This window comes from Dendropsophus ebraccatus, chromosome 3 (assembly GCF_027789765.1).
Source record: "Dendropsophus ebraccatus isolate aDenEbr1 chromosome 3, aDenEbr1.pat, whole genome shotgun sequence".
NCBI lineage: Eukaryota > Metazoa > Chordata > Amphibia > Anura > Hylidae > Dendropsophus > Dendropsophus ebraccatus.
This window is the reverse complement of record NC_091456.1, coordinates 113,873,130-113,898,539: the sequence shown is the minus strand read 5'-3', so window position 1 is coordinate 113,898,539 and position 25,410 is coordinate 113,873,130. Positions and strand designations below refer to the sequence as shown.

The 25,410-nt window shown below is 42.8% G+C and overlaps 1 protein-coding gene across 1 annotated transcript in view; it reads right to left on the bottom strand.

Annotated features, from left to right (window-relative positions):
- ATP8B3 (ATPase phospholipid transporting 8B3) overlaps positions 1-25,410 on the bottom strand; it is a 317,397-nt gene that overhangs the window by 208,903 nt on the left and 83,084 nt on the right. The window contains exons 7-9 of the mRNA XM_069963518.1: positions 20,415-20,487; positions 14,708-14,778; positions 4,940-5,022 (exon numbers count right to left, since the gene is read on the bottom strand). Coding sequence (XP_069819619.1) covers positions 4,940-5,022; positions 14,708-14,778; positions 20,415-20,487 — 227 coding nt within the window. The remainder of the gene's footprint in view (positions 1-4,939; positions 5,023-14,707; positions 14,779-20,414; positions 20,488-25,410) is intronic.

The following is a 25,410-nucleotide window of genomic DNA, read 5'->3' as shown; positions in this document are numbered from 1 at the left end:
GGTGTCCTGCCGGGATGCTACCGGGACCCTTGGAGTAGTGTGATCACGGATGGCCAGAGTGGTGTAGTGACCATCCTGGATTATCGGAACCGCCACCCACAGAAAGGAGAAGTGTCCCAAGGTTATGGTGGGTGCTGTGTAGGTGGATAGCGAAGAATCACGAAGCGAAGAGGATAGCGGATAGCGAAGAGTCTAGTTAACGTAGATAAGCTGGGTTTACTAGATGCAAATGTGCAGCAGGTCATACAGAATGAACTGTATGAGGTTTTTCTGGATAAAGCACAACCGCGCTGTGAGATATAGTTCATAGGCTTACTCACTGGCGGAACTACCGCCGTAGCAGCCATAGCGGCTGCTACGGGGCCCCGCCGCATCAGGGGCCCCGTGACGTGGGTCCCGTGCTCCTCCTGACCCGGCGACTCCTTTCCCCAACTATAGGGAAAAGGAGTCACTGGGCCAGGAGGAGCACGGGACCGACCGACAGCGCTCCTGTCAGTCCCCCGTCAGCGCGCGTATCATAGAGCTCTCTGTGTGCCGGAAGTCGCGGCCGCAGCACAAGCCCACAGAGAGCTCTATGATACGCGCACTGTCGGGGATAGGACGCGACACCCCCGGCATCCGCGCATCAGACGGGGGGACTGACAGGAAAAAGGCTCGACAGGGGAGCGCGTTGTAAGGTGAGTTTGTTTGTTTTTTTTAAACCTGCTTTCCGGGGGGGGGGGGGGAGAGAGAAGGGGGCATCTATAAGGGGGATGGGGAGAAGAGGGCATCTATAAGGGGGATGGGGAGAAGAGGGCATCTATAAGGAAGGGGGGGAGAGGGGGACATCTATAAGGAAGGGGGGGAGAGGAGGGCATCTATAAGGAAGGGGGGATAGGAGAGCATCTATAAGGAAGGGGGGGGAGAGGGGGGACATCTATAAGGAAGGGGGGAGAGGGGGACATCTATAAGGAAGGGGGGAGAGAGGGGGACATCTATAAGGAAGGGGGGAGAGAGGGGGACATCTATAAGGAAGGGGGGAGAGGGGGACATCTATAAGGAAGGGGGGAGAGGGGGACATCTATAAGGGAGGGAGAAGGGGGACATCTATAAGGGAGGGGGGAGAGGAGGGCATCTATAAGGGAGGGGGGAGAGAGGGCCATCTATAAGGAAGGGGGGGAGAGGGGGACATCTATAAGGAAGGGGGGGGACATCTATAAGGGGGGGCAACATAGGGGGAGAGGGGGCCATCTATAAGGGGACAACATAGGGGAGAGGAGCACAACATAGGGGAGAGGGATATTGGATATTATAAAGGGACAACATTGGGGGAGAGGGGAACATCTATAAAGGGACAATATAGGGGGAGAGGGGGCCATCTATAAGAGGACAACATAGGAGGGGCCATCTATAGGGGGGGCAACATAGGGGACCATCTATTAGGGGACAACATGGGGGGCATCTATAAGGGGGACAGCATGGGGGGCTTCTATAAGGGGGGCAACATAAGGGGGCTATTTATAAGGAGGGGCGACAGAGAGGAGGGCCATATAATAAAATGGGATCACATAGAGTCAGCCTTCCCACTAAATGAGGGTGTAAAGGGGCCAATGCAGATGTGCAGTATAGAGAGATGAGGATGGTGCCAGTGTGAGGAGACTAATATGTTTTTCTGGCAGATTCTGTGGATTTGTGGCTCGGAGAAGGAGATGGAGAAGAAAATGAAAAGGGAAGAACTCCGATCAGAGAAGACGTCCCCTGTAAGTCGCCTGATATAATTGTACTGTAATTTATATGGTGTACAGGACCTGTGTAGAGCTGAGTGTGTTGATGGTGTAGTGGTCGATCGAGAGGGGGCGGGCGGGGGGGGCCCCAATCAAAAGTTTGCTATGGGGCCCAGCCATTTCTAGTTACGCCCCTGGGCTTACTGTAACTTTGCTTTATCTAGATCAGTTCCTAGCTCTGTGGCTTTAGTGGATACTGTCCTGCTGTGTAACTTCTTGTCCACAGCGTGGGTTGAGTTTGTCTCTGGCTTGTCCTCTCCTAAGAGGAGTTTAACAGTGCATAGTACTGTGTAGCGTTACTAGTAAGAAAGTGGTTAGAGGTACACTGTCTTGCGTCCTTCCAATACAGGATTCTGGCTAAGACTGAGCCTTGCGGGTACGGGGACCTGGCAGAGGGCCAGGGCCCAGATAGAACCACTGTGGAGAGCTATCTAGCTTGCGTCCTTCCTCCACAATTCCTTAACCCTTTAAGGACATGGCCCATTTTCGTTTTTACGTTTTCGGTTTTTCCTCCTTGTGCATAAAAGGTCATAGCACTTGCATTTTTCCACCTAGAAACCCACATGAGCCCTTATTTTTTGCGTCACTAATTGTACTTTGCAATTACAGGCTGAATTTTTGCATAAAGTACACTGCGAAACCAGAAAAAAATTCAAAGTGTGGTGAAAGTGAAAAAAAAAAACACATTTCTTTTATTTGGGGGAAATGTGTTTTTACGCCATTCGCCCTGGGGTAAAACTGACTTGTTATGCATGTTCCTCAAGTTGTTACGATTAAAACGATATATAACATGTATAACTTATATTGTATCTGATGGCCTGTAAAAAATTCAAACCGTTGTTAACCAATATACGTTCCTTAAAATTGCTCCATTCCCAGGCTTATAGCGCTTTTATCCTTTGGTCTATGAGGGTTGTGCGAGGTGTCATTTTTTGCGCCATGATGTGATCTTTCTATCGGTACCTTGATTGCCCATATACGTCTTTTTGATCGCTTTTTATTACATTTTTTCTGGATTTGATGCGACCAAAAATGCGCAATTTTGCACTTTGGGATTTTTTTGCGCTGACACCGTTTACCGTACGAGATCAGGAATGTGATTAATTAATAGTTCGGGCGATTACGCACGCGGTGATACCAAACATGTTTATTTATTTATTTATTTGTTTACTTTTATTTAAAACCTGGGAAAAGGGGGGTGATTCAGACTTTTATTAGGGGAGGGGGCTTTTTACTATAAACAACACTTTATTTTTTTTTTTTACACATATACTAGAAGCCCCCCTGGGGGACTTCTAGTATATACACTGTGATCTCTCATTGAGATCTCTGCAGCATAGATATGCTGCAGAGATCCATGAGATCGGCACTCGTTTGCTTTCGGCTGCTGCAGCCGGAAGTAAACGAGTGCCGAGCCGGGGACGGCGCCATCTTGGACGCGTCCCCGGCCGGCATCAGTAACGGAGATCGCTCCTCCGGGACAAGGTCCCGGAGGAGCGATCTCCCCCACTAGACACCAGGGAAACGTTGCCTCCGGTAATCGGAGGCAGCTGTCAACGTTGACAGCTGCCTCCGATTAGCTAATTAGCGGGCACGGCGATCAGACCGTGCCCGCTAATAGCAGCGGTCCCGGGCTACTCGCGGCACCCGGGATCGCGGCACTTCAAACAGGGCCGCCGCGCGGCCCCGCTTTGAAGTGCAAGTGAGGACATATGACGTACCGGTACGTCATATGTCCTTAAGAGGTTAAAGGGGTAGTGTGGCGGTAAAAAATTATTCACAGAATAACACACATTACAAAGTTATACAACTTTGTAATGTATGTTATGTCTGTGAATGGCCCCCTTCCCCGTGTCCCACCACCCAGCGATAACTGTGCTCGGCCAATCGCGGCTCAGCGGCTGATGACGCGGCCGGCACTCGGGAAGATCAAAGGTGTTCGGGCCGGCCGGCCGGCCGGCCGAAGGTGACGTTTGGCACAAGATGGCGGACGCGTGTCGGCACGGATCAGGTATGTATAAAACACTACACTTCCGGGTACACGGGTGGGGGTGGTGGGACACGGGGAAGGGGGCCATTCACAGACATAACATACATTACAAAGTTGTATAACTTTGTAATGTGTGTTATTCTGTGAATAATTTTTTACCGCCGCACTACCCCTTTAACACGAAAAACCTAATTCCTTCCTCACCCATTTGACTTACTTCCTCTAGCGTAACTAACGTGCGCTGTGAGTGGATGAAGAGTGCAACAGAAGAAACAAGGAGAGAGGTGATAGGAGAGAAGATTCTGCAGATTCTGGTGACACAAAGAAACAATAACCCTTCATATCCTTCAGCTGTGCGGCTTCCAAATACACATATAATACAGCGACATCGAATGGTGACACCTTTTTGTACAACCTTCATCACCACAATAGTGCAAAAAGTAAAGACTTTTGCGAGGGGTTTATAATACTGTAACACCGCTGGAAAGATACCACATATTGAGTATCAAAAAATGTCCGTTGTTGCATTGAAAATTGCATTAAATCCAGTGCTCAATGGCTTGAGATGATTGACATGTCAATTATTTCAATGGTCGTAGCAAACCATGGCCATTGTTTAATAAATTGTGTGAATAAAAGCAGTTTTTTTCATTGACTTCAATGCAACACATTTCATTATGAAGAGAACAGCCATTGCTTTAATTAAAAACAAGGGCTGTTCTTTTCATAAGATATACATTATGTGAACATAGCCTAAGCATGTGTTGCGGAATTTTGCTATGGGTAAATGCTACTCATGTTCATTTGCAATATTTCTGGGACATTTTATGGCATGAAAATGACCAGTGTTCCTACACCATTTAGAGTTATGGCTGTAATTGTTACATGCCAAAAAATTACACACATAGTTACAAATTGTCCCTAATAAAAAAAAGAATACGGAAAAAAGTTACTCACATTTCAGATATTTTTGTCACTGGAAATGAGATTTTGCTAATTATTTATTGCAGATTTGCTCTCTGGTGCTCTACTGCATAGCAAGCAAAAGATTTTTTTTAATCTGTTAGTATAGTATATATCGTTTGGCCACTACAGTAGATTAAAATCAGCACATAAATGTAAGCTGATGAATCACAGTCATTTCTTATTTGTAAGAAAAAAAAAAAAAGGGACAAAATATGCTCACCATCAAAGGCCGCCAGGGCTTCAGTAGTGCTAAGGCTATTATGTGTAACCATTAAGGCTTGTTTAAACTTGAGATTTGTTTCTCTAGGACAGCAAAAAGAAAAGTAAAAAACAAGAAAATGGTTATTGTCAGGCTCTATGTCATCATATATTATCCTATAAAGAAAAGCAGTTCACCTAAAACCAATGTATGTTGGTATAAGTAAAGTCAGTAAATGTACAGTCATAGAGAAAAACCATTGGCTTGTCTGTTGAATGACATGTCTTTTTCTGCTTGTATGTGGTTTTGATGCATTTGATCCAAGAAAAAAATTCTGTGGCACAGATCTTGTTATTCAATGTAGAAGAAGAATGGAAGCCACACTCACCATCTGACATTTTTAATTCTTTATTTTATCATAAAAGACAGCCGACACAGTGTGGATAATGACCAGGGCAGATGCCAGGCAGGTATTGTAAGAGCCTGTGCAACGCTATCGCGTCGCTGGTCCGTAGAAGCGCGATAGCGCAAAACAGGCTCTTACCATACCTACCTGGCGTCTGCCCTGATCGTTATCCACACTGTGTCTGCTGTATTTTACAGTGCTGGCCAAAAGTATTGGCACCCCTGCAATTCTGTCAGATAATACTCAATTTCTTCCAGAAAATGATTGCAATCACAAATGCTTTGGTATTAATTAGAGATGAGCGAAAACGATTCGATCGAGTAGGTATTCGATCGAATATTGCGGTATTCGAAAGATTAAAATTCAATCGAGTAGTGATACGCGGGAAACATTCGAAAGCCCTCCCATCGCAGTTGGCGCTTTTTTTAATCCAATGAACATGCATGACTTCGAATCTTAAATACTTGGCTACAGCCTATGAGCTTTCGACCTAGCCTGGGAAAGATCTTGCAGCAGGGAGAGATAGGTTTTAGTAGCGTTTTGGTTAGGCAGGCTTATTACAGAACCCAAAAGTCCTTTTCAGGGCTAAGATCAAGCAAAAAAGTAATCTCTGAATCAAAAGCACTTCTCAGTGCTAAGAAATAGATGATATAACAGCAGCATCAGCATCAGCAGATGTACCCTGTGTGTACAAGTGACTTATAGTGTCTCTGTTTAACACCACTAAGGGCACGTTATACATATTGTTCCAGTAGCTCACTAAGGGCACTTGATATATACTGTTTCAGTAGCCCAGTAAAAGGCACGTGATACATATTGTTCTAGTAGCCCAGAAAAAGGCATGTCATACATACTGTTCCAGTAATGTTCGTACAGCATTACGCGTGATACGCGCGAATAACATGACGCTCTGCAGACGCACATTGGAATCATGTATGTAACACTGTGCGAGAAATACGAACGTAATGTGTGAACATTGCCATAAATGTTCGTAAAGCGTTCCCAAAATCGCAGTATAATGCCACTCTCTGCAGTTGCGGTGTTGGGTGCACCCAGGCATGTTTCCCCTAATGTCCCAGTGTCATTCCGGAGGTGTTTGCATCTTTTAGGGAGGTTTCATGGGGGACATGGTGATCTCCAAGTGGTCGACTTTTGATTTCCAAGTGCTGAGAATTTTTTTCCCATAGACTATAATGGGATCGAATACTTGTTCGAATAGTCGAATATCGGTGCCCATTTGATTAAAATTCTCGAAAGCCGAATATTTCACTACTCGCTCATCTCTAGTATTAATCTCTTCATTTAATTTGTCTTAAATGGAATACCACAAAAAGAATTGTCAAAAAGCTAAATTGGATATAATTCCACACCAAACATAAAAAAGGGGGTGGACAAAAGTATTGGCACCCTTAGAAAAATCATATTATGCTTCTCTAATTTGTGTAACAAGGTAAGTAGTAGCACCTGTTACTTACCTGTGGCACATAACAGGTGGTGGCAATAATCAAATCACACTTGCAGCCAGTTGAAACGGATTAAAGTTGACTCAACCTCTGTCCTGTGTCCTTGTGTGTACCACATTGAGCATAGAAAAAAGGTAGAAGACCAAAGAACTGTCTGAGGAGTTGAGGAGCAAAATTGTGAGGAAGCATGAGCAATTTCAAGGCTACAAGTCCATCTCCAAAGACCTGAATGTTCCTGTGTCTACCGTGCACAGTGTTATTAAGATTAAGAAGTTTAAAGCCCATGGCACTGTGGCTAACCTACTTAGATGTGGACAGAAAAGAAAAATTGACAAGAGATTTCAACAAAAGATTGTGCGGATGGTGGCTAAAGAACCTGGACTAACATCCAAACAAGTTCTAGCTGCCCTGCAGTCCGAGGGTACAACAGTGTCAACCCATACTATCCATCGGCATCTGAATGAAAAGGTACTCTATGGTAGGATACCCAGGAAGACCCCACTTTTGACCTAGAGACATAAAAAGCCATGCTGAAGTTTGCCAAAACTTACCTGAGAAAGCCAAAAACTTTTTGGAAGAATATTCTCTGGTCAGATGGGACAAAAAGTAGAGCTTTTTGGGAAAAGGCATCAACAGAGTTTACAGGGGAAAAAAAGAGGCTATCAAAGAAAAGAACACGGTCCCTACATTCAAACATGGCGGAGGTTCCCTAATGTTTTGGGGTTGCTTTTCTGCCTCTGGCACTGGACTGTTTGACCATGTGCATGGCATTATGAAGTCTGAAAACTTGCAGCATTGTCGGGCAGGACAATGACCCAAAACACACTTAAAAAAGCAGTAGAAAATGGTTTGAGAGAAAACACTGGAGACTTCTAAAGTGGCCAGCAATGAGTCCAGACCTGAATCCCATAGAACACCTGTGGAGAGATCTCAAAATGGCAGTTTGGAGAAGGCACCCTTCAAATTTCATGGACCTGGAGCAATTTGCCAAAGAAGAATGGTCTAAAATTCCAGCAGAGCATTGTAAGAAACTCATTGATGGTTACCGAAAGCGGTTGTTCGCAGTTATTTTGTCTAAAGGGTGAGGGTGCCAATGCTTTTGTCTGGCCCATTATTGGAGTTTTGTGTAAACTGATCAATGATTTCACTTTTTTTCATTCTCTTTTGTGTTTTTTTCATTGCAAGCAAAATTAACGAAGATATTATTACCAAAGCATTTGTGATTGTATCATTTTCAGGAAGAAATTGAGTGTTATCTGACAGAATTGCAGGGGTGCCAATACTTTTCTCCAGCACTGTATGATGAAATAAAGAATTGAAACCCTCACATGGTGAGTGTGGCTTCCATTCTATTTCTACATTGGATTTATTTGTTATAAAGCTTTTTGTGGAGCCTGCACCACTTGGACTGTCGTAGCGGAACCTATATGCAGTACGGGTGGTAGTGCAGACCTCTCTGAGGTCTTGTTATTATTGTCGTTATTACCAGAATTCTATATCCCCTTGCCTCTGCAGCCTATTTTGGCCTTCATTTTTATTTTTGCATTTTCCTTTTTACCCCCTTGCCTACTAGAAGCCATAGCGCTTTTATTTTTCAACCTACAGGGCTGGTTGGAGTGTAATTTTTTTAACCATAATCTCTAGTTTTTATTAGTATCATAATTTTTTTATCTTTTTCTTTTAAATAACATTTTTCTGATAATGTGACAAGAAATCCTGGAGCTTTTTCCTCTTTTCCTTTACCATACGGAATAGTTATATCTTAATAGATCGGACAATTGAGCAGGCTATGATATTGGAAATTGGGAAAGAGGGTGTGCTTTAAACTTTTATTAGGGGAGTGACTATGTCATATTTTTAAAATTAATTGTTAACATTTTTTACACTTATGTCCCCCTAGGGGACTATTAGAGGCAAACTCTATGGTCCAAAGTGTAAAATATACACTGGTGTAAACTAGCCACAGCAACCAATCACAGCTCCTCTTTCATTTTACCAGTGCTGAAAGCTGAGTTGTGATTGGTTGCTGTGGGCAGTTTACACCAGTCTATATTTTACACCTTTTAAAAAATCTCCCAATATGAGAAGATTGCCGAGCTGACTGAACAGACATAAGTATTAGACCTCTGGCAGACAGGCAAAATGATCGGGTCCTGTCCTGTCACTGACACTTGTCACTAACATAGCTCCTGTCCATGACACTTACATGCCACTATTGCTGCATTTAAGGGGTTAACAGTAGGGGCAACACTACTGCTGCCAGTCATTAACTGCAGGGACTCTGTCCTCCTTTTCCATAAAATGAGCTCAGCTCCCGTGCTCTTTTCATTGAGCTCCTGTGCATTATGGCTTGCCGGGCATCATGATCAAGAGAGAGATGATTTTTTTTTCCAATTAAAGAGCCACTTCTGCAAAAGTTTTTTTTTTATTTTAATCAACAGGGGTTGTGCAATATATTCTTTTTTTCCTTCACATTTTCTATATTTAACTGATCGATATACATATGGCAACTGGTTGTCTCCCTTCCTGTCACACTGCTGTCCATGCTCCCTGCTTGCCAATATTTGGTCTTTTCTCTGTTCACAAAAAAAAAAAAAAGTCCCAGTCCTTTTTAAGCTCACAGACATGGCCTAGTACTGATTGACAAGCATTTCTGAGCATGCACTGGGTAGGACAAGCCTTCACTGCTTATTCAGTAGCAGAGAATCCTGGGGGTGCTTGCACTGTATGGTCAGCTCTCCTGTCACACAGCACCAAAACCTCTGTGACATTTTACTGACTGAATTGTTGCATGACAAAAAGCATTGTCTCCTGGTGACTTAATAATACAATAAGCCAAAGTTAATTGTCCTCAGTTAATATACAACTTGCATTAAAAACAGGTGTCTTTCCTTGCATGTGCAAAGTTCTGGTAGAAAAGACAAAATATCAGCAAGGACCAGTGTGACAGGATATATAACATTGATTTACAGTATGCACTAAGAGCAGCATTGACCAACTAGGCAACAAATCCCCCTTTGACAGATCAAGCAAAGGTAGATTAATGACTAGATCCAAAACGCTGCTTTCTCATCATGAGTGTGAACAGCACATTTGCGGTAGCCAGCCGATCATAGGAAAAGCATTTGTCTGCAATGCGTTTCGGTTCTATATTGTGGTAAAGCCTTTCTCAAGCATAAAAATACAAGTACATCAACATCCTTAAATACAGAGACTAAAGGCCCTATTCCACCAACAGATCTGACAACAGATTATCTGCCAAAGATTTGAAGCCAAACCCAGGAACAGACTATAATCAGAGAACAGGTCAAAAGACTTTCAAGGGAAAGACTAGATTTCTCCTCTTTTCAAATCCACTCCTGGGTTTGGCTTCAAATCTTTGGCAGATAATCTGTTGTCAGATCTGTTGGTGGAATAGGGCCTTTAGAAAGAAGGTTGCCTGACTACTTCTGGCTCACCTCTTACATCAAAGTTTAAGTAAATAAATAAAATGGTATATCAAATCACTTAAATATCATAAAACAATGCACTGCACAGTTATTTGAACAGACTACCAGTCACCTAAATGCCATAAAACATATATACATTGCATTGATGAATTGACATAAATTACAATGCGCACCTTGAATGAAATTATCTAAAAACAATGTGTCACAATATATAAAGAGTCTTCAACTATCTATATTAGAATCCACGTGCCTAACTCTTGTGTGAGTCTGGACATCACATGTCCACCCACCCAGGAGCTGTGTAGTTTTCATAAGTTGCGCTAGTCTTTCATTCCCCAAAGTCATAGCCACAGTCGCCCTAAAATAAAAAAACACAGTAAAGGAGAAAAAAAACACGGTAAGGGTGCGTTCACACCTACAGGATCTGCAGCAGATCTGCAGCAGATTTGATGCTGTGTTCAGTTATTTAAATGAAATCTGCTGCAGAAAATCAGCTACAATACATGAGAATACCCCACATGTATTACCATCATTAAAATGGAAACATTACATCTTCAGCATACCTGATATGCTTTTAGAGCCAAAGCATACTACTTAAACAAAAAGGTAGAAAACACAGGATTTTTCATAAAAAAAAAAAAAAAGGAACTAGGTGCCTGGATACTGTTTTATAAATCCTTTATAAGCGTGATTATAATCATCCATTATTTAAAAGGTAACCTGTCACCGGGGACGCGGGCACAGAGCCCGCCCGACCCCCTGGTGCAGCCCCCAGATACTTACCCTTTCCGACGAGTCCTGTTTCTGGAGCCGGTCCTGGGATGAAGATATCAGCACCCAAAGCCGTGCGAACGCCACTGAGATGAGTCAGACGCCCATAGAGAATGACGGCTCCATTTATTCTCTATGGGCGTCGGACTCATCTCAGCGGCGCACGCGCACACGGCTTCGCAGGTGATAGGAAGGACAATACAACCTTTACACAAAAAAATAAATAACTATATATGAAATGCTTAAAAAGGATTAATAAAACACAGTTTAGCCAGCCAATGCGAATAATAAAGAGTGTATGATATATACAATGACGTTAGGAGTGTATGATGTGTGTGGGGAGGTAAGTGTGCTGTGATCTGTGTGACGGCGGATCAGAGCGGCCTGCAACCCCCCTCCATATCAAACCCCTTCCCCCTGGAAGATACATTACAGTGGCCCACACAACACCCTACTGTTCCCCAGCCTTGGGACAGAGCATCAGAGCGGAACCAGCAACAACACCTCAACCACCAGAACAGCAAATCAAAGTGATCCCCACCCCCACCCCAGGACAGCAGAAGTGTTGCAGGTGAGGGATACAGTTGCATATATACATGCATACATCTCTCTTGCGGCTGAAGGCAGTATTGTACCTCAAGAGCCTTCTCCATACACATATTCACCTCGCCTGGCGCAGCGTTCGTGCATTCTCCCTGGTGCACAAGTGACATGCCAGTTTTTTTTTTTTAAATAATCAGAGTTTAGATGAATAAATGGTTAGCGTTATTGCGATTCTTTTTTTAAGATCGCTTAAAGCGACTTTGTCCCCCCCCCCCCACCCACCCAAACCACTTGTACCCTCGGATAGCTGCTTTTAATCCAAGATCTGTCCTGGGATCCGTTCGGAAGGTAATGCAAAAACAACTTTTAAACTTGCAACTTTTTAATGCAAGAACAACTTTTAAATTTGCAGCCCGTGCCCTACGGGCGTATCTGTGCCCTAACTTTGCACCACCCCTCCAGCCCTCCTCCCCACCCTCCTCATCATTAGGAATGCTCCAGGCAGATTGTCTTCTTTTCATCAGCTGTGTCAATACTGAACATGGGCTGGATCGTTAAGCACCTGTGCAATGTTCAGCATGTAGAAAATGTTTCAGTGGCATTCCTAATGATAAAGAGGGTGGGGAGGAGAGACGGAGGGGTGGCGCAAAGTTAGGGCACAGATGCAGCCCGTGAGTCTAAAAGTTGTTTTTTAGGACAATAACTGCACCATCCGCCAAACGGACCGTAGGACAGATCTTGCATTAGAAGCAGCTATCCAAAGGTACAAGTGGTTTGGGGGGGTCAGATTGTGGTTAGAGAGTCACGTTAAGCCAATCTCTCACATAGGGTGAATCTTTGAAAGACTGTTTAGATGAAGCGATCTGCGAATTTTTAGCGAACGACGATTTGAGAACATGTTGAAAGATCAAAGCGAACAATTTCTCACTTGTCCCTTAATCGTTCGCTGTGTTTGCACAGAATGATTATAGCTCAAATGCGATCGTTATTGGGAACATTTGAATGATAATCGTTCCTTGTAAACGCAGCATTATTCACAGCAATCAACTCATAAGTTACTGAGCTTCTGCGCCATATCAGCAGGTTCTCTGGGCAAAACCTGCTCATGGTGCCGTTTTAAAGTGTCCCTGTCATTACAACTTTCAAAATCTAAATCAACAGTAGATGTGATATGAAACAAGTTTGCAATTTACATTATTATTATTTTTTGCTGTTATCATGCTAAAAAACAAAGCTGAACTTACCAGAAATCCAGGTCCAGTCTCCTGTAGGCAGATTTTTAGACTTTTAGGGGGAGATTTATCAAACCCGGGGTAAAGTAGAACTGTTTTAGTTGCCCCTAGCAACCAATCAGATTCCACCATTCATTCCTCACAGATTCTTTGAAAAATGGAATCTGTGGAGGAATCTGATTGGTTGCTAGAGGCAACTAAGACAATTCTACTTTACACCAGTTTGATAAATCTCCCACTTAGTGCTGATTGAAAAAAAACAGGAAAACAGGACACAGGAAGGGCCATGTTTTCCATCATAACTAACAATAATAATAATAATAATAATAATAATAATGAATTTAAATGGCAAACTTGCTTTAGATCACACCTACTGTTGATTTAGATTTTGAAAGTTATAACGACAGAAACATTTTAAGTGATTGATGCACTATTTTGTTTATTTACTTAAACTTTGATGTAAGAGGTCAGCAAGAAGTAGTCAGGCCACCATGTATCTAGGTCTCTGTATTCAATGTAGTTGTATTTTTATGCTTGAGAAAGGCTTTACCACAATATAGACTGTTGCATAAACACATTGCAGACAAATGCTTTTTCTATGATCTTCTGGATACCGCAGCAACAGAGCAGTTTAGAGCTCATGATTAATCCACCTGCACTTGGTCTGTCAAAAGGGGGATTTGTTGCCCAGTTGGACAGTGCTGATCTTAGTGCGTTGCCATTTTTCACCTTGATTTTATCGCAGGAGATCCCCATCAAGCATCGGTGGAAACTTTACTAGGAAGCGTATGATGATGTTGTGCCCATTAATTAGCATAGCCTATATGTTCATACATGACCTGCAGATCACTATATACGCAGCCACTAAAATACCATTAGACCAGAAGATGCACCTTTCTCATTCTCTCTTTTTAGTTAACATTGACTTAAACATAAAAACATAAAAATAAAATAAAATGAGTATAATACAAAACTGCTTGTGCACATAACTAGAGATTAGCGAATTTACAGTACAAACAAAGCAAAGTGCTTTGTTAGCTCAGCAGTAGGCTTATTAACCGCCTGCCTTGAACTCAGCGCTGCTCCACTCTGTGTGGGAAGCTGGGAGAAGTTTCCTAGGTTTGGATCTATTTTTCAGGTACCCAGAGAGGAGAGGAGCTGAGTTCAAAGGCAGCAGGCTGATAAGCCGATTGCTGAGCTAACAAAGCACTTTGCTTTATTTGAACTGTAAATTAACTCATCTCTATTCACAACCCCTGTTTCACAACAGAGCCTCTTTAAATATAATTTGGGCCCATATCAGCACTATGAGAGGCACATTAGAAGTGTGGGGGCCACATTCTGGGGGCCCATAAACAGTATGGGCATAGTAGGATGGAGGGGCACAGTATTGGGCATATTAACAGTAAGAAGGGTACAATGTGTCTGCATATTAACAGTGAGGGGGGCAAAGATAGGGTTAATAATTGTATAATACTGTATACCTTAATACAATAGTGATATAGCTACAAATACAAATGTTAAAATATGGCCATATACATTACCATGATAGTGTATCTGAGTGCACCCAGTATACCAAGACCAGTATAACCAATAATACCCATACAAAAGGAGTACATAATACCACCACACTATGACCACTACCATTACATAGCGACCAATTAATATCACTAGTGTTACTAAACAAAAAACACTATATACAGAGTAATATTTGTCTACACAGTAATCATAAAGAGGTAAATATCAGGTCCTAGACAGACTCGGCTGACCGTATATGTGATTATAGTGTCCCTATATCCAATTGAAAAGAGAAAAAAATCAAGACAGCAATCTATTCACTGATGCAAACATAACAAAGGATCAGCAGTTTAAAGTATACTCACAGCCCCTTTATGTTAACAATTTAGATTTTAAGAAATTCTTACCCATCTATATCTGCTGTCTCCACATAACATAGGCTGTTTGGTTCAGAGGTGTAAAGCAAAAACAGGTCTGCCTAGAAAATATAACAATAAATACTCAATGGTATGGTTACACAGATTAAAAAAAATAAATAAATATAATAATAATATTTTATATATATATATATATATATATATATATATGATTTTGGCAGGTTTAGATTATGCAAATGCTATTTAGAAATCACCCACCAGTGTATAGTATGTTAGGCTTATTGTGCATCATGTATACTGTATAATTGTGTGTGTATATCTATTGTATATTCAGTATATCTCACGTCTTAGCTTTCTTTTTCATATCACGGACATAAGAGCTTTAAATGTGTGCATACTATTCTAAAAACGTCCATTATTCAATACATTATGTGCAATGGACATCTGTCTTTCCATTGACTGTAATGCATTGCCATAGCAGTCAGTTAAATCGCGGCAATAACAGACATTATTTTAAATTTCAAAAACAGCTGCCTTGTCTCTATTCTTGACATTGTGTGAACATAGCCCTAACAAGCTGAAGAATGGACATGTCAGCTCGATAAGATGCGGATGCAATGCATATCACCTCCAGATTTCTCTCCTGCAGGGCACTGATCTCACTGATCAGTACTGACAGGAGAAGAAAGAGGACTACGCAGGCACTATTTTTCTTGCTAAAAAATGCGTCTTATAAAACGAAAAATACGGTAGTTGTGCAGTGGGGGTTCATTTTTACGCTGTTCGGTGTTCATTTGTTTGAGCCATGATCCGTCCTTTCTGTCGGTACCTTGCTTGCATTTATGCAATTTTTGATCACAATTTATTACAATTTTTCTGGATTTTATGTGACAAAATCAGCAATTTAGCTTTTTTGCAGATTTCTGCGCTTACTCCATTTACCGTGCGAGATCAGGCATTTGATCATTTAATAGATCAGGCGATTATGCATGCAGAAGTACCAAATATTTGTATTTTTAATTCATAAAATGGAAAAAGGTGCTTCAGACCCTTTTGGGGATGGGGCAAGGAAGGAAAATATTGGGGGGGGGGGGGGAATTTACGAAGCGTACGCCAGGGAGAAGGTGCAGATTTGCCTCTCCTTCCTAGCAAATGCCTCCTGTACGCCCGGCTCACCAGATGGGTGGGCTGGCAGAGCTTGCGGGAGCGTGAAAAGGCGGGGCATGGCCTCCTCCCCCGCCTCATTTTCATGATTTACACCTGCTCGCAGGCGTAAATTATGATCAAAATTTTTTACGCCGGGCGCAAATTCGGGCGCCCGGCCGGATTCGCTAAGAAGCGTGCGCCTCTTAGTGTATCCTGTCTGTGAAAAGGGGGCGGGGCCTTATACAAGACAAGTACAAGTATGCTGGTCTTTGTAATCCCACCCCTTTGTCTTAACCCCTTCGGGACCAGGCTAATTTTCGTTTATGCGTTTTCGTTTTTTCCTCCTTGTGCTTAAAAGGCCATAGCACTTGCATTTTTACACCTACAGACCCACATGAGCCCTTATTTTTTGCGTCACTAATTGTACTTTGCAATGACAGGCTGAATTTTTGCATAAAGTATACTACGAAACCAGAAAAAAATTCAAAGTGTGGTGAAATTGAAAAAAAACCCGCATTTCTTTTATTTGGGGGGGAATGTGTTTTTACGCCATTCGCCCTGGGGTAAAACTGACTTGTTATGCATGTTCCTCAAGTCGTTACGATTAAAACGATATATAACATGTATAACTTATATTGTATCTGATGGCCGGTAAAAAATTCAAACCATTGTTAACAAATATACGTTCCTTAAAATTGCACTATTCCCATACTTATAGCACTTTTATCCTTTGGTCTATGGGGCTGTATGAGGTGTCATTTTTTGCGCCATGATGTTTACTTTCTATCGATACCTTGATTGCGCATATACGACTTTTTGATCGCTTTTTATTAAATTTCTTCTGGATTTGATACGACCAAAAATGCGCAATTTTCCACTTTGGGATTTTTTTGCGCTGTCGCCGTTTACCGTGCGAGATCAGGAATGAGATTAATTAATAGTTCGGACGATTACGCACGCGGCGATAGCAAACATGTTTATTTATTTAAAACTATTAAAACTTTTTTTTTTTTTTTACACATATACTAGAAGCCCCCCTAGGGGACTTCTAGTATATGATCTCTCATTGAGATCTTTGCTGTATAGATATACAGCAAAGATCAATGAGATCGCCACTCGTTTGCTTTCGGCTGCTGCAGCCGAAAACGAACGAGTGCCGAGCCGGGAACGGCGCCATCTTGGAGCGGTCCCCGGCCGGCTTCAGTAACGGAGAACGCTCCGCCACTAGACACCAGGGAAATTCTGTATCCGGTAATCGGATGCAGCTGTCATGTTTGACATCTGCATCTGATTACTGTATTAGCGGGCACGGCAATCAGACCGTGCCCGCTAATACCGGCGGTCCCGGGCTACAAGCGGCACCCGCGCGAGGACGTACAGTTACGTCCTCGCGCGGGAAAGGGTTAAATGTATAAAACTTTGATTACGGTAAGTATACTCACAAAGTATGGCGTGAGCATACAGTAAGGAAGATATGGAAAGACGTTCCAGATATTACCCAAGAAAGCTGGCAGAATATTAGAAACAATATAGAAAGGGTATCTCTTAATCAAGCTCATAAATTTATACAATTCAGGATAATACAAAGAGCATATTACTGTCCAGTTCAATTGGATAAAGATGGGTACTCGGGAGATGGCCTGATGCCCACAGTGTGGGGAAGATAAAGCTAGTTTCCTTCACATAATTTGGGCTTGAAGGAAGATTCAAAAATTCTGGAGGGAGGTTTGGCAGGAGTTAGAAATGAAAAAAAATAGGTTGTGAAGTACCTTTGGTGAGTAGAGTTGTAATTTTGGGGTATTTATCTGGGTGGGGAACGCACAATTTGTTTCTGTCTAAGGGGGTGATTTATCAAAAGGTATAAAATTTAGCCTGGTATGAACGGTCCACAGCAGCCAATTACAGCTCCTCTTTCATTTTACCAAAGCTAAAAGCTGAGCTGTGATTGGTTGCTGTGGGCAGTTTGCACCAGTGTAAATGTTACACTTTTTGATAAATCTGGGTCTACATTTTTATTTTATGCTAGGAAAGTGATTTCCTAGTGATTCCATGGAGAGGGGTTGGGGGGGGAGGAGTTGGGGACATTGATGAGGGAGGGGTTTTTATTATTGTATTAGTGTATTATTGTACACTATTTGCTCCACTATGGTGCAAATTATACACTACACTGATTTCTCATAGGAATCAATGTAGAGTATATAGATTACATAGGAGCAGTTATTCTGCATATTCTCATGGAGTCCTTACCGATTGATCTGTGAGCAAGGATCATTGTCATTGCAAAGTTAAGTTACGGCCTTACAGGTAACAGTAATCGCATTCAGTGAAGCCTGATCACACTACTGTACCACCATTGACACTTTTTAACAGCATTTAAATGACGCTGCCAGCCGGCGCCTGCCAATAGCAGCCAGGAGCATGGCGCTTCACAGAGGGCTGGTGGTGTGAGCCCTCTCTAAACCGCCTTAAAGCGACTCTATACCCACAATCTGACCTACGAGAGTAAATTTGTTTGATAAATTATATATTTTTGTCACTAGCCAACATGTACTTCTTAAGAGGTTTTTTGCTTTCCTGAACGTGGTCATTGATTCTTTAATTGTGTAGAATCAGCCAGAGTCTGTATTAATTTTTCAACTCTGCTTTTCTTGTAGGACTTCTGGCAATCTGGATGTCAAGACAGACCACACAGATGCAAGTGGGAGTCTGGTGCTTCAGCAGGCACAAGCAACACCTCCTTCGGACCAAAATGAGGCAACACAGCAGTCCACAACTAAGGAGCTCATGTTTAGCCCTGACTTTCCACCAAGCACACCTTTACCACACTAGCCATCATGTGCTGATTCTGGACCTAGTCTATGTCTCATGTCAGAAAGCAACCTCAGAGCCAAACACATGCAAGGCCATCACCCCCATTGGTTAATGCCACTCCTCGAGCTTGCCCTAGGGCAGCCTTCCACCATTGCCAAAGGCAATAATCTGATATTACAAATGAGATTCTTGCTCTAGTACAAAGGCAGATGGCTGAAGATGACTGCAATGCTTTTGGCCACACACAAGTCGATGCTCTGTATGCACTCATCGATTACCATCCTGGTAACAGCAGATGACTAGGGATGACTAGGGATGAAATGGGAACGTGGTTTATGCCACATACATTTCTCTACATGTAGAAACATTGTCTGAATTGCGTTTTGCATGGTTTTTAACTGATTAAAACATTCAACAAATTTCCACATTTAGGATAGCTTCACACACAGCTGATTTCACTCTGCGAGTTTGCAGCAAAATCCCCGGCCCCGGCACTTATTGGCTGATGGGGAGCGAGGGGAGCCGGGAGCTTCACTGCAGCCGCGGCGCCGAGCAGGTAATGTATGCTTCGGGCCGGGGCGCGGGATGCGTGGGGTTAAAGGGGACGACTTACATATCCGCAGTGGAATGAAAATTCTGCTGTGGATATGTAACCCCCATAGACCTTCACAGTACATGGATCGGCAGCGGATTCACTGCAAACTCGCAGCGTGAAATCTGCTGCGGATCCGGTACATGTGAAGACAACCTAAATCAATTATTAGAGCAGTCTGCATATTGTCTGAAGGAATTCTCACCACACGATTGGTAGTTTGGTAGGTGATAGCTCCAGGCGTCACATTTAACACCGCCACACCAGACATGAACAATACCACCATACACCCCCGTCCCCGGAAAAAAAAAAAAAAAGGACCAGATTTACTGGCACGTCTAAATAGGAGGTGAGAGAATAAAAACAAAAAAATCCTATCAGGATGACACAAGCCCCAGTCCTTGTCACCTGAGTTGAGCCAAGTGTCTGAAATTATCTGGTGTCACCAGCGCTGCAAGATAGAGTTCTTAGGCTCTTGGCTGTTTTGCTCTTTCCGAATCAGCTACTCTGCTTTAGGATACTGTCCTGCACTTTTAGAGATATGTTGCTTCAGAAAAGAAAGTATCTGTGTTCTTCATAGGTGTACACTACAGCTGGTCTGTCCCGGACAGGGAACCTGGCAGAGGCAGGCTCCTGGCTAAGCTCAGCAGGGATGCCTGATCTGTGTGTCTTGCTCCTTAGAGAAACAAAAAGAAACTGAACTACACTTCCTCTTTCCATGTGACTACTTCCTACAGGGTGTATGCAACAGCTCCTGTGAGTGGTGGGGAAGAGAGTATGAGAAGAAAGGAGGATAGAGATAGGAAGAGTCTCTCTCATTGGCGCACAGAATCACCAGATACAATACAGTAACCCTTACATGACTACAGCTATGCAACATATATACATAAATATACATAGTACTGACATCTAGTGCCAAAACTTATACAATACTTCATCACCACTTCACTTTTGAAGTACCAAGCTTTTGCAAGGTGTGTTCAAAGTAGAAACACCTGTGGGGGTACACCACAAACATGATACAGCATGATGTGTGGAACCTCTTACAATGTCAAAGGTCTACCAGGCCCCGGGTAGTGCAGCATATCTGCTACATGTAGGGGGAAATAGATTTTATTACAATGAGTTATAAGGAGGGAGACAAAGACGTAACATTTTAGTTTTGTTCTTAAAAGGTATCTCACTCACCGGAATAAAGTCATCTTTTTGCAGACGAATAATGTCTCCAACCTGGATGTCCTTCCATCTCTCCCAAGAGAAGCTATAGAAGAAGGACAACATTAAACAGGCTTGAGTAAATCCTAAAGTGTACGACAGTGACATTTTAAAGTTTATAATAGTAAAAAAGAAAAACATTTTTATTGACTACTTTGCATTTTGATTAGAATAGATTTTTAAGAACCAGATGTAACTGCAGAGCGCACTCCTTCCATATTTATTAGGGATTGCAGTATGGCAGATCACAGAGTGCAGTAGTCCCGCCCCCAGAGCATTAAACTATTAATTAATCAATTAATGTATGAATTTCCCAAAACTGCACTGGGGATCAAGGAAAGAAGAATACCCTCATCCTTAGCACTGCTGACTCTATCGTAACATAACCTGAGGCAAACTACATGTATAAGAGCAGATCTACCACTGTAGATATGAAGGCCTTCAGAAGGGGATTCTGAAGAGAGTTGCTGATCATTCCTTAGATGCATGTGGCACCTGTCATTTAGGCTTTTAAATGCCACAATCACTATTGATGAACTAGAACAGACTGTCAGTGAAGCAAGCACACCTCCTGAGTCCACTTCATATTTGACCACTTCATAACCAAAGGTCATTGATCCCCGGATGTCCAGGTCAAATTGGAGCAATGTTCCTCCTTGTCTTCTAGAAGCCATAACGCTTTTTGGTTTCCACCTACATGGCTGGTTGGGGTGTCATTTTTGTGCCATGATCTCTAGTTTATATTGGTATCATATTGGCCTAAAAGAAAAATTTTGATTGCTTTTTACTCATTTCTTTCTGATACATAATTTAAAAAATCAGCAACCCAGGTGTTTTTTTTTCTCTTTTTGTTTATGCTGTTCACTGTGCAGGAACAATATTGTTATATTTTAATAGATCGGACAATTCTGTACACTACAGTTTATAACATGTTTATTTATTTTTACATATTTTATATATTTTATAATATGTTTACTTTTTTAAGTTTTATAATGTGAAAGAAGGTAATTTCAACTTTATCGGGGTTTATTTTTTAAAGTTTTTTTTTTTAAATATGTTTTAAAACCTTTTTTCCACTTTTTTCACAGTTAAATATGCAATCATTAGATTGCATATACTGATCAATGCTATGCCAGATTAATTTTATCGACGATCTGACCGGACGGAGGTAAGTGGCTTACCCCCGCCTGTCTGTTCAAGTGATCAGGACCCAATCAGTCAGTGACAGGAATGGACCCGTCACCAACTAAGTTAAAGGAAAAGTCCAGCGAAAATTTTTATTAAAGTATTGTATTGCCCCCCAAAAGTTATACAAATCACCAATATACACTTATTACAGGAAATGCACATGAAGTGCTTTTTTCCCTGCACTTACTACTGCATCAAGGCTTCACTTCCTGGATAAAATAGTGATGTCACGACCCGACTCCCAGAGCTGTGCAGGCTGTGGCTGCTGGAGAGGATGATGGCAGGGGGACACTGAGGGACACAGGGCACTGGAGGGACACTGAGCATCCCTCTGCCATCATTCTCTCCAGCAGCCACAGCCCGCACAGCTCTGGGAGTCGGGTCGTGATATCACCATGTTATCCACGAAGTGAAGCCTTGATGCAGTAGTAAGTGCAGGGAAAAAAGCACTTTATAAGAATTTCCCGTAAGCGTATATTGGTGATTTAACCCGGCCAATTAAAATTTTTGCGTTTTCATTTTTTCCTTATTGAGCTTAAAAGGCCATAGCCCTTGCATTTTTTCACCTAGAAACCCACATGAGCCCTAATCTTTTGCGCCACTAATTGTACTTTGCAATGACAGGCTGAATTTTTTTTATAAAGTAAACTGTGAAACCAGAAAAAAATTCAAAGTGTGGTGAAATTGAAAAAAAAAAAAACGCATTTCTTTTATTTGTTTTTTTTTTATTTTTACGCCATTCGCCCTGGGGTAAAACTGACTTGTGGTATATGTTCCTCAAGTCGTTATGATTACAACGATATGTAACATGTATAATTTTTCTTGTATCTGATGGCCTGTAAAAAATTCAAACCATTGTTAACAAATATATGTTCCTAAAAATTGCTCCATTCCCAGGCTTAGGCTGGGTTTACACTACGTATATTTCAGTCAGTAATGTGGTCCTCATATTGCAACCAAAACCAGGAGTGGATTAAAAACACAGAAAGGATCTGTTCACACAATGTTGAAATTGAGTGGATAACCGCCATATAACAGTAAATAACTGCCATTATTTCAATATAACAGCCGTTGTTTTAAAATAACAGCAAATATTTGACATTAAATGGCAGCCATCCACTCAATTTCAACATTGTGTGAACAGAGCCTTTCTGTGTTTTTAATCCACTCCTGGTTTTGGTTGCAATATGAGGACCACAATACTGACTGAAATATACGTAGTGTGAACACAGCCTTATAGCGCTTTTATCCTTTGGTCTATGGGGCTGTGTCAGGTGTCATTTTTTGCGCCATGAAGTTTTCCTTCTATTGGTTCCTTGATTGCGCATATGCGACTTTTTGTTTGCTTTTTATTAAAATTTTTCTGGATTTGATGCGAACAAAAATGTGCAATTTTGCACTTTGGGATTTTTTTTGCGCTTACGCCATTTACCGTGCGAGATCGGGAATGTGATAAATTAATAGTTAAGGCGATTATGCACGCGGCGATACCAAACATGTTTAATTGCTTTTTATTTATAAGGCCGGGTTTACATTTGTCCGGCGGCGTTTCCCTCCGGCGCATGAGAAAAGCGCCGGAGGGAAACGCATTGGGATCGTTCAATATATGCGGCGTGCAAAAAGTGACGCCGCACCGCCGGACCGACCGCACGGGAGAACGCAGCATGCAGCGTCCTCCCGTGCGGCCCACAAGGCTGTGCGGCGCCGCAACCACTGAAGTGAATGGAGCGCCGGAGGCAAGCCGTGTGATGACGGATTCTGTATTCACTCGAAGAGGCTCTCTGGCAGCACACCAAAGCCCCAATGTGTGGGATTGGGGTAGTGTGTGTTGGGGTCAGATGGTACACTGTGCAGGGGGTCAGGTGGGGTTGTGTCGGGTCAGGTTTCATTGGTGTTTGTGTGTGTGTGTGTGGGGGGGTCAGGTTGGGAGGTGTGTGTGGTTGGATAAGGGTGGTGGTGTGTAGGTGGATCAGGTGGGGTAGTGTGTTGGGGTGGGTGGGTCTGGTGGGGTAGTGTGGTGGGTGGGTCAAGGTGTGTGTGTGTGTGTGGGGGTAGGTGGGGTAGTGTAGGTGGGTCAAGGTGTGTGTGTGTGTGGGAGGGGTAGGTGGGGTAGTGTAGGTGGGTCAAGGTGTGTGTGTGTGTGTGTGGGGGGGAGGTAGGTAGGGAAGTGTAGGTGGGTCAAGGTGTGTGTGGGGGGCAGGGTAGTGGGGGTGGTCAAGGTGTGTGTGTGTGTGTGAGGGGAGGTAGGTGGGGTAGTGGGGGTGGGTCAAGGTGTGTGTGAGGGGGGTAGGTGGGTTAGTGGGGGTGGGTCAAGGTGTGTGTGTGTGTGTGTGAGGGGGGGTAGGTGGGGTAGTGGGGGTTGGTCAAGGTGTGTGTGTGGGGGGGGGGGGTCAGGTGGGTATGTGTGTGTTTGTGGGGGGGTCAGGCGTATATATACGCCCTTCGATCATTATGGCAGTTCAGAGCGTGGCCGTGCGACGACCCCGCTCTGAACTGACACGGTCCCGGGTGCTTCATGCTTCTAGTATAAGTGTAAAAAAAAAAAGTGTTGTTATTAATTAAAAAAAACTCCCCTAATAAAAGTTTGAATCACGCCCCTTTTCCCATTTTATAAATAAAAATAAATAAATAAACATGTTTGGTATGGCCGCGTGCGTAATTGCCCAAACTATTAATTTATCACAGTCCTGATCTCGCACGGTAAACGGCGCAAGCGCACAAAAATCCAAGAGTGCAGATTGCGCATTTTTGGTTGCATCAAATCCAGAAAAATTGTAATAAAAAAGTGAAAAAAAATCGCAAACATTAAAATCCACCACTGAATACATACATGCAGGGGTGCGGTAGCATGTACACCCTGGAAACCCCATTTGCATTACTTTATGTAGAGCAGTGTAGGGGCTGCCACTATACTATACTGCAAGTACCTAAAAATCCCATTGAAAATGACAGGAAAACCTACAGGGAAAAGAAATGTCAACTGATGAGAGCAAATTATGACAACTGATGGTTTTTGCTGAAAAAAAGGATAGAAAAACTGATGACAACTGATGCATTTTTGGCATCAGTTGTGGCATCAGTTGTGGTCAGTTTTTAGATAAAAACTGCAACTGACGCCAACTTATATATGTAAACCCAGCCTAACATGGGAAAAGGGGGGGTGATTCTGACTTTTATTAGGGGGGGGGGCTTTTTATTAATAATAACACTTTTATTTTTACTTTTACACTTATACTAGAAGCCCCCCTGGGAGACTTCTAATATAACCACATTGATCTCTCATTGAGAAGCAATCGAGTGCCGAGCCGGGATCAGCGCCATTACGGCGCTGACCCCAGACGGGGTAAGGTGTGTGGATCCTCCCCACTAGACACCAGGGATCTGGACCGCGGCTATTAGCGGGCACGGTCTGATCGCCGTGCCCGCTGATAAAGTAATCTGATGCAGCTGTCAAAGTTGACAGCTGCATCCGATTACTTGATGCAGCTGTCAACTTTGACAGCTGCATCCGATTACTTTATTAGCGGGCACGGCGATCGGACCGTGCCCGCTAATAGCCGCGGTCCCGGGCTACGAGTGGGAACCCAGGAGGCGCATGGAGGCGGCCCTGGACGTACGGGTTTATATAACTTTTGGGGGGCAATACAATATTTTAATAAAAATTTTCACTGGACTTCTTCTTTAAACGTCACAATCGCTATGCATCAGCGCACTTAAGGTGTAATCGCGGCTGCCTGTCATTATGCCAGGGTTTGGGGACAGTAATATGTGCAGGGCAGAT